The sequence below is a fragment of the Piliocolobus tephrosceles genome, chromosome 4 (genome assembly GCF_002776525.5).
Source record: "Piliocolobus tephrosceles isolate RC106 chromosome 4, ASM277652v3, whole genome shotgun sequence".
NCBI classification, from domain to species: Eukaryota; Metazoa; Chordata; class Mammalia; order Primates; family Cercopithecidae; genus Piliocolobus; species Piliocolobus tephrosceles.
Genome location: NC_045437.1, coordinates 43965566 through 43975094, shown reverse-complemented (window position 1 = coordinate 43975094; position 9529 = coordinate 43965566). Strand labels below are relative to the sequence as shown.

Genomic DNA, 9529 nt, shown 5'->3' with positions numbered 1-9529 from the left:
TCGGTAATCAAGAATTAATTCCTCATTGTAGTCAATACTCCAAATTCGCATAGGACACTTTGAACACATTTATAGTACAATATGTCAAAAGAGAAACTTACCAACAAATATACGGTTTTCATACTGCCGTTTGAATAATGGAAGTTTGTCTGGTTTACATTTTATAGTAGGGATTTCTATAGGAACAGAATAATCCAATGGCACAAACTTAAAGAAAAAGAAAAGACATAGTAAATTCACAGCAACGTTAGTATGTATTTTACTCACACTCATTAAATTTAAAAATCTTAAAATGAGGTGGTTTCACAAAATGATTTGATAATACTATCATTGAATGATGGGCTAAATCCAGCAAGCCACCTGTTTTTACAGGTAAAGTTTTACTGGAAGACAGCCCACACAAACTCATTTATAAACTGTGTATGGCACTCTGCACCGTAGGAGCAGAGCTGAACACTTGCAACAGAGATTTACAGCCTGTACAGCCTAAAATATTAACTATCCAGATCTTTACAGAAAAAGTACGTCAACCCTGACACGAAAGCATAGACAATACTCAAAATATACTTTCCTCCAAAAGAACTGTAAATATGTAAAATGGCCAAGCTGATAAGTGTTAAACTTCCTTGATTTATGACTAGCTAGTGCAGTCTAGTAAATTACAATCATAAACTTTTTCAGAATTTTTATATTAAGAGAAACATAGATCTGTATGGTCCGGCAAAATAACACCTTAACCTGTTTTTGTTAAAATGATTATCTGACCTTTATGGAGTATACCATAGCAGATTAAAAAAGCTAAAAAGATTTTTGAGATGTGATGTCTTCAAAAAGGAAACCTGAAAGGCAAGAGATCCATCTGAAACATTTTATTCTACTATTACTTAACCTGCCTATGACAGATCCTACGTGAGATATCAACAGATACATAATCACAACAAATCCTTACCTCTGCGAGTTGCTTGGATATTCGAATCTGGTTGTTTGGTTTATCATCTATCTGGTATCGCAAGTTATCAATTCGACCTTTTCGATGACCACGAGGAATAATTTCTTCACCACGCACCCAGTAAAAATGAACTGGACGTCTATAATCTATCAAAAAGATACTCAAAATTTTTTTCATCTGATCATCTAAATAAATTTGGTTACTATTAGAACACTAAAGAGTACTAACTTAGCAAATGATAACTTAAGAATGCTGGAGGTAAGAGTCTGGGTTATGTGACAATTTAACTATTATGACTTAAATATAACATTCAAACATTTATTGTCTATTTGTGCCATCATTACTTTGAACATTAACCAAAGAGATTTCTCATTAGGAGTAATAAAAGAAAATAAGACTAACAAGAGTATCATTCACCATAAACAAAAATAGGAATATTTTATGAACTACCAATTCAATTTTCACAATAACTCCCAAAGGTATGTATACTTTTCATTATCTCCATTTTATAGAAGAGGAACCTAGGTCTTGACAAAGTTAAATAGGTTTTCTAGGCCATCCATCAGGAGTAGTCTAAGTTCATGACGGTTTCCTCAAGACTTGTTTCTCAACTGGGGAAGGGAAAAAACACTTACACAGCAAGGCTAGGTTGAGCACACATCTACAGTCCTAACATTACTTCAATATTAAGACATCTACTTCGTAGAAGATATAAAATGATGAACGCGTCAAAAACAATAATTTTTAAAATTATCTATATGTTAATTACTTTTCATGTCCGCCCTGAGCAGTTACACAGAAGCTGCTGATTGTTTACTAGGAACTTGGAATGGGGGTTTGAAGTTTGATTCCCCACCCTGCGCCAATCTATTAGCTATAGGGTCCTCAGGCTAACCCATTTAACGTTTCTATGCCTCAGTTTGTTACGTTTTGGTCTTTTTTTTGCATTTACCAAAACATTGCTACCTATCGTGAACGGTTATTGTGAGGATTAATAAGTTGGCACATATAAAATTTAGAATAGGGCCTAGCACATAAATAGTAAACGTTAGGTATCTTAGTTAATATTTCATTTAATCTTCACATTTAATCTTCACAATTCTACAACGAAGAACCACTAGCGTAAAATGCGAAAAATTAAGCAAAAAAAAGTTACTAAAGAAAAAGAAAAGGCACACTAAATTTAAAATTAAGCTACAAAGAATACTACTCAGCCGTGTGACACACCGTCACACAGCTTTCTAGTGGAACAGCAAAAAGGAAACCTGGCCCGCCCCACTCTCTTAAGTGGCCTTTCTCTTCATCACCACTGCTCTTCCATTTGGCTTAACACTCACAAAGTAGAGTCCAGGACTGGAATCCTGGAGAGCTCAGGCTACTAGAGTTGAAGAGCTGGTAGGTGTTAGCACAGCTACAAACACGTAGTCTCTAGATTCCTAACGCAGTGACTGTTACAAAACTAGGTCACCCCAGATAGGAACGAAAGGACTAGGAAAAGAAGAACGAAGCAGAGAGAAAGAAATGACGAGGGGTAAATCTGTGACGGAGTAACCCAGTACAATCCCCATCTCTCCCTTCCGCCCTGGGGGATCCAAGGCTCACCGAGGGCGGCGGCGGCCAGGGCCGGGTTGTGTGGGCCGAGGAGGCCCACGAGGGTTGCCACCAGCTGATCCAGGAAGGGCAAAGATATGACCTCGCTCTCCTCGTAACGGTGCACGCGCCGTTTACGCCCCAGGTAAAAGTGCTCCTGCAGCAGGCAGTCGCAGGCGACGGCACGCAGCGCCGCGAGGTCCAGCGCGGGTTCGGGTTCGGGCTCGGGCTCCGCGGGGGGCGGCGGCAGACCCGACAGGAACACGGTCTTGGTGAAGTACTGGTACCAGCGGTCAGCGTTCAGCGCGAAGGTCTGCGGGTAAACCATGTACTTCATAAACTGCATCTTGGTGAGAATTCGCAGCTTCTCGTCTACCGATTCCGCAGCGTGCACCGTCGCCTGCCAGCGTTCGATTCGCCGCAGCCGTGCCGCCTTGCTGTCGGCTGTCATGGAGGCCACAATCGGCGGATACCGCGCGACGGGGGTCGCTGCGACATCTTGCCAGGTCGTTTCTGTAGCCGTGGCGGCGGCATCAGCCGCGGTGTGCAATGAAAGGCTCAGACGGCGGAGCATAGGCCTCCAACACCTGGCCGCCGCCATCTTTACCCGCGGTTCCGGACCCAGAGGTCGACTTAAACAATTGTCCCTCTCTTGCTGTAGGGGCCAATAGGAAAGCGTAATCTGAGCCAGTCTAGGAAAGGCAGAGTCTCAGTGGGCGTGGATTATGTTGCGTCATTCATGGTTTAGCCAATCATATAACTTCTCCAGTCGCGGTTTTCTGTGTTTGTAGATGGAAGGAAGAGCTTGTGTGCTTAGGCCTTACGCTGGGAAGAGATGCTGCCACATAGGTTACTTGTAGGACCCGATAGGGCAACCTCCCTTTCCAGGAACTGTTTGGGAACATCCTGCAGAAAAATGGCAAGTCCTTGGTAAAACGTATTGGCTTCATTTGTGTGTCTCACAACACTTCTTTTCAGTTTTAGTTCTAGGAATAGAAACTTGTTACTAGCATGCTTTTCAGTATACTTGATTATATTTAAAAATTATGCAAGCATCACTCGTGACCTACTACTAATCTTTGGGAAAATAATTCCATATATTTATCTGTGCTTAAATACAGATAATTTGTTTAATGATATTTATTTTGAAAGGGGGGCGTATTTTTACTTGGATTTAACTGGGGAAGACATAAAAAGGAAATACAACTATTAAAGAATTGTGTTTAAATTTTGCCTTGTGTTAAAACCATTATAAATTCAACACGAGTTCTTACTAATCTGTGAGCCTCTTAAAAAGGGACCGATTTAATTTTTAATATTAGGCAACAAATCAATACCTGTGCATTAGGGTGCTCAGTAAATATATGCTAAAAAAAAATCACCAAAATCTCATCTTATTTTGGGTAATCTAATTTATTGATTCACTCTTCTATAATTAGGAACTAGAATATTTTTTTTTTAATTTGGATTTATTGTAATAATTCTTCAGAGTATTAAAACCCAAATGTCTTGTTGCTAAAAAGAATTTATAACTGTATTTTTAAGTCAAAACAGATGGTACGGTTTAACTTTGAAACTGCAAGTCTATTAAATTGACCTTTATAAGTAAAATACAATACTTCAGTTTCATTAATAATATCTTCAGTGAGAAGTTGCTAATGGAATCTAAAATATCCGTTCTACGTTATTAACAAAAGGAGGACATGAAGACTTGAGATCTTTAAAACCGATATTGAATATTTAAAGAGTAAAAGTGAGGTACTTAATGTTATCTAAGTCGAAGTGACAGTTTTTCATGTAAATAAGTAATAAATACGCTGCTTGAGAATGTATCATAGAAATCCTAGGTTGATATTTTTTAAATTCTTATAGTATTACAGCATAGATTTTAGGATTAGAAATTAGAGCTAGAGACCATTTAACACCAAAAGACATAATCCTGTCAGAAAGTGCCTTTATGGTTTTTTGTGAGTGGATCAAAATAACTTCAATTGATTCAATACTTACTGATTATCAACATTATGAACCAAGGAATGAGGCTGTGGGAAAGAAAGTATACTTAATGAAGGGTGGAGCAGTCTGGGCCAGAGGAAAGATCAAGTAAGACTAGCAATGAACAAAACAGCCTATCGATGAGAAAGGACTGAGTCAGAGCCATGGAAAGAAGGCTATCTAATATGATCCAAAGATTTTATGTTACACACAAGGAAACAGACATAAAGCCAAAGTAATATAGCGTGGTAGGGGCAGTATTGGGACTGGAACCCAGGCTGCTGGCTTCTCAGTCAGTTTTACTTAATGGATTTTATTGAGTGTCTTTTATATGTTAGGCAGTGATCCAAGTGCTCAGGATAGTTAATGAACCAAGCAAACAAAAGTTTGCACTCTAACAGGGAGACAGACAATAAAATATAATCATAGTAGTAAATTATATGATGTGTTAGAAGGGGATAAGCACACAGGGGAAAAAAAAAACAGCTGGAGAAGTGAAGATCATCAGAGCAGTGTATTTGGTGGGGATGGGGGCAAGTGAGGAGTGTTGTTTGCAATGCTTATTGAAAGGATAATATTCATCTAGCAAAGGTTTGAAGGAAATGAGGAGTGAATCATACCAGTATCAGTGAATGCTGTTCTAGAAAGAGCAGCTAGTATAGGGCCGTGAGATGGAAACATGCCTGATGCGTTCAAGAATTAGGTAATTGGCCAGTGTGGTTGAAAGGAATGATGAGTGGGGAATGTAGAAGAAAATGGGACTAGAAAGGAAAAGAGCCAGAAACTAAAGGCTCCTGAAGGCAATTGCTAGGATTAAGACTGGAGAGCCATTGGAGGGTTCTACTCAGAAGACCGTCATGGTGTGACTTAGGTTTTTAAAAGAATTTCTCAGCATATTAGTTGGCTTGGGCTTCCACAACAAAATGCTACATACTGGGTGACTTGAACAACAGACATTTATTTTCTTATAGTTCTGGAAGCTAGAAGTCCAAGATGAGCATGCCAATATGATCAGAATCTGGTGAGGGTTTTCTTCCTGACTTGCAGACAGCTACCTTCTCCTTGTGTCCTCATAGAGTAAAGAGAAAACAACCTCTTTGATGTCTTTTCTCATAAGGGCCCTTGCCTTGTGACCTCATTAAATCTGAGTTACTTCCATAATGTCCCTATCTCACATTAAGGGTTAGGGTTTCAGCATACGAATTTAGTGGGGAGACAATCCAGTCCATTGCATTGTAGCTGATTTGGAAATAAAGATTGTGGCAGGTCAAATTTGGAAGAGGGAAACCAGTTAGCAGACAATTGGCCATATTTTAGGCAAGAACTGATTGTGGCTTAAAAGGATAATAGCAGTGGAGACAGTGGGAAGCAATGAGAAAAAGATGATTCGAGAAAGACTCTAAAATTTGGGATCTGAGCAGTCGGATGAGAGAAAAAGGCCCATGGACACAGTGTGTTTACTTTTTCATTAATCTCTCATTTTTTTAGGGGAGAGTGGCAGAGAGAGTGGGTTGAGGTTTAGAGAAGGGAATGGGAGAATTTGTAAAGCATATGCTTATCTATTTGTATATGTTTATGTTTAAATTCTCCTGGAAGAAAATTGATGTTAAGATCTTTCCTGTTAATGTTTCCATTGATCTTTGATTTAAAGTATTATAATTCAAAACAGTCAAGCCATGACATTCTCCAATGCTTTTTGAACCCTCTCTACATCATTCATTCAACAGATATTTAAGTGACTGCTATATGCCAATACTGTTCTAGGTGCAGAAAATACTGCAATAAAATAAAGGCCTTCATGGAGTTTACATGCTAATGGGTGAAGTAATCTAGCCAAATATGTCACATATACATATTCCAAGTTAAATAGTACTAGGAGCCAAGAAGAAAAATGAAGCAGGAAAGGAGACTGAATAGTGTTAGACATAGGAGTTGAGTGGAATAGTTTCAATAAACTAATCACACAAGGCCTTCCTGAGAAGATGACATTTGAATAACGCCTGAAGGGGATAAAGGATAGAGCCATGTGGTGGGAGACATGTCTGGTGGGAGGGAGGAAGATTCCAGCCTGAATAAAGGCCCCGATCCTCCTCTAGCATACCTGGAAACTGGGAAGAATGGCAAGGAAGCCAGTACAGTTAAGGTGGAATGGAACACTTTTCCAGCGATCACAATTACCTTACTCAGAAACAGGTTCTGATGAGTGGGATAATATTTGTAACCACAGTATTTTTTGGTATTGAATGTCTGTCTGGATCAATTTTAGTTAGGCATCAGACAATTCTGTTGATATTTGAATAAGATTAAACTTTCCCAATCAACTGTAGTTTTTACAAGAGTTTTTTAATATCAAATTGATGAAGTGAGAAGGAAACAGAAACTATTTCCTACCAACAGATGTAGTGGGAGTTGCAGCTGGTTCTTTTTGAGCATTGTTTCTTTTGCATATATTTCCTACGTAACGCAGAATATCTTACCCAGTTGTATGTACAACAAATTTATGTAAAACTGAGAGCATAATATTTTTGGGAAAGAAAGGTGCGGTTTTGTGCTTGATTTATTTTTGAAGGGTTTCTGATAGTTGGTTCGGAACTAATAGGAAGGAAGCTAAGTGTACATTATATGCCAGCTACTGTATTAAGAACTTCATATGTATTTAAATCTACATAACCACATAGTCACAATCACCTTTCAAAGTAAATATTATCTTCCCTCTCTCCCCCTTTTTTTGGTCTGCAAAGTCATAAAACTCTTACACATCAAGAGATGAAGATTAGCTAAAACAATTTTGAGAAAGAATAAAGTAGGAGGATCGGTCTACTTGATTTCAAGCCTTAATGTATAGCTACAGTAATCAATGGAGAAAGATAACCTTTTTGGCAAATTTTGTTGGGGCAATAGGACATCCATTGGTCAATAAATAAATAAACTTCAATCTATCTCTTACACCTTTTGGAAAAATTAAATTGAAATGACTACAAATTTCAATGAAAGCATACAATTATTACCAAAAAGTAAGAGAAAAAAACTGCAGGATATAGGAGTAGGCAAAGAATTCCTAGAGTTGATATCAAAAGCATGATCCATAAAAGTAAAACTTGATAAGTTTTAACCAGCAATTGCACTCTTGGGACATTTTTCCCAGGTAAATGAAAATTTATTTTCAAGCAAAAACCTCTTCATGACGCAGCCTTATTCATTATAGCTCAACATCGGAAACAAACAAGCAGATGTTCTTGAACAGTTGTGTGGTTACAATTCATGCAGTAGACCTGGATAAATCTCCAGAGAATTACACTGGCCTCGCAAAAAGCCAACACCAAAAGGTTATGTATGGTAAGATTTCATTTATATAACATTCTTAAGGTAACAAAGTTATAGAAGTGGAACACAGATTAGTAGTTGGTAGAGATTAAGGAGTAGGTGAGATGGGAAGGAAGTGAAAATTCCTATAAAAGAGCAACATAAGGAATTCTCGTGGTAATGGAAATGTTCTCTATCTTAACTGTATCAATGTCAATCCTGGTGTATTACTTTGCTATAGTTCTGCAAGATGTTCCTGGAAATTGGGTGAAAGGTGCAGGAGATTTAGCTGTATTATTCTTGCAAAAGCTTGTTAATCTATAATTATCTTAAAATAAAATTTTAATTAAAAAATAAAAGCAAATGAATTAGAGTTCTTGGACTTAGGGAGAAATATTATATGCTTCAGGTTAAGTAGGCTTCAGTAGGTCTGCATCAGTAGCTGTCACAATCCCAGTGATTCTACAAATAGGGTAACCTGAGCATTTTATCTTGAACTACAAATTAATAATTACATTTTAAAATTTATATTACAGTGGAGTATCATATAAAGATATACTTTTTGAATTTATGGGTTTCAGTCCGTTATCTGAAGATTTTATTTCAGGATATTAGAGGGAGTGTTGCAAACTATAAACTACTGTTATAAAAGAGGGCATACAATCTGATAGGATTATGAATGTTTAATGTAGTTTACATTTATAGTTAGGTATGAAAAAATGAAGATGAATGTTATTTTCCCACAGATTCAACATGTAGCAACCTATATCTATCCATGGAAGTATATTCTTTGTGTTTCCTAAACTAGTCTCTGTACCGATTTGAAAGCTCAATGAACTCAACTGAGATCTGGCCAGGCTCTGCCACTTTCTCTTTTCTTAATTAGGAGACTAATAGTACTGACTTTACAAGTTTGCTATGGGGATTTAATGAGGTGCACGTGTAAAATGATGCAAAATAACATTTACTGAACACCAACACTTTATATGTGCCACTGGTTTTAATTCTGTCAGCAACATACTTTAAATCAGGGCATATGGCCCTAATTTTATAGATGAGAAAATGCGGCCCTAAGAGGTTGAGACATTAGCTCAACCTCCTAAATGCCAGACCAGCATGAAATCATGATCTTAGACCATGAACCCTATGTTTTTTATACCAGTGGTTTTGTAACCTAGAACCTTGGATCTTGAAGGGATGCAAAAACTCTTGAAAGATCATGAGTCAGCATCTTAAGATTGTATGCACAATTCAGTAATAATTAAAATTGGGAAAATATGAAATTCATTTATAAACACTTGCTATAAAGGAAAATATTTCATAATTTCTTGTATATTATTTTGACTTGTCCATAATTTTTCCTTTCCCATAAATAAGCAACATAAGGGAAGCAGAAAAAAATCTTGGTGATATGGGGATAATAGGACAACATTAGGAATGATTAGGCAGGGTTATTAGTTTGCTGATCCCTGGAACACTGGAGAGCACAGTAGAATTCTCATAAACAGAGATTGACCTTATTCCAGAGGAAAATTAAAGACAACTCAAAAGGACATAGATTCTGTGAATGAATCGAGGAAGTTGACTGCCATATTTTTATGCATTATTTTGACTCTAAAAAGTAAGAACATTTTAATTTTGATAATCAAGATAGAGTCTGCCACTGTGGGTGAACAAACTTGAGGCATTAGTGTC

General features: G+C 37.5%; 1 protein-coding gene across 1 annotated transcript in view; it reads right to left on the bottom strand.

Moving 5' to 3' along the window:
• MRPS30 (mitochondrial ribosomal protein S30) overlaps positions 1-3199 on the bottom strand; it is a 6587-nt gene extending 3388 nt beyond the window's left edge. Inside the window, exons 1-3 of the mRNA XM_023216412.1 lie at positions 2552-3199; positions 950-1095; positions 102-207 (exon numbers count right to left, since the gene is read on the bottom strand). Of these exons, the coding sequence (XP_023072180.1) occupies positions 102-207; positions 950-1095; positions 2552-3140 (841 nt within the window). The 5' untranslated portion in view covers positions 3141-3199. The remainder of the gene's footprint in view (positions 1-101; positions 208-949; positions 1096-2551) is intronic.
• Between the last annotated feature and the right edge of the window lie 6330 nt (positions 3200-9529).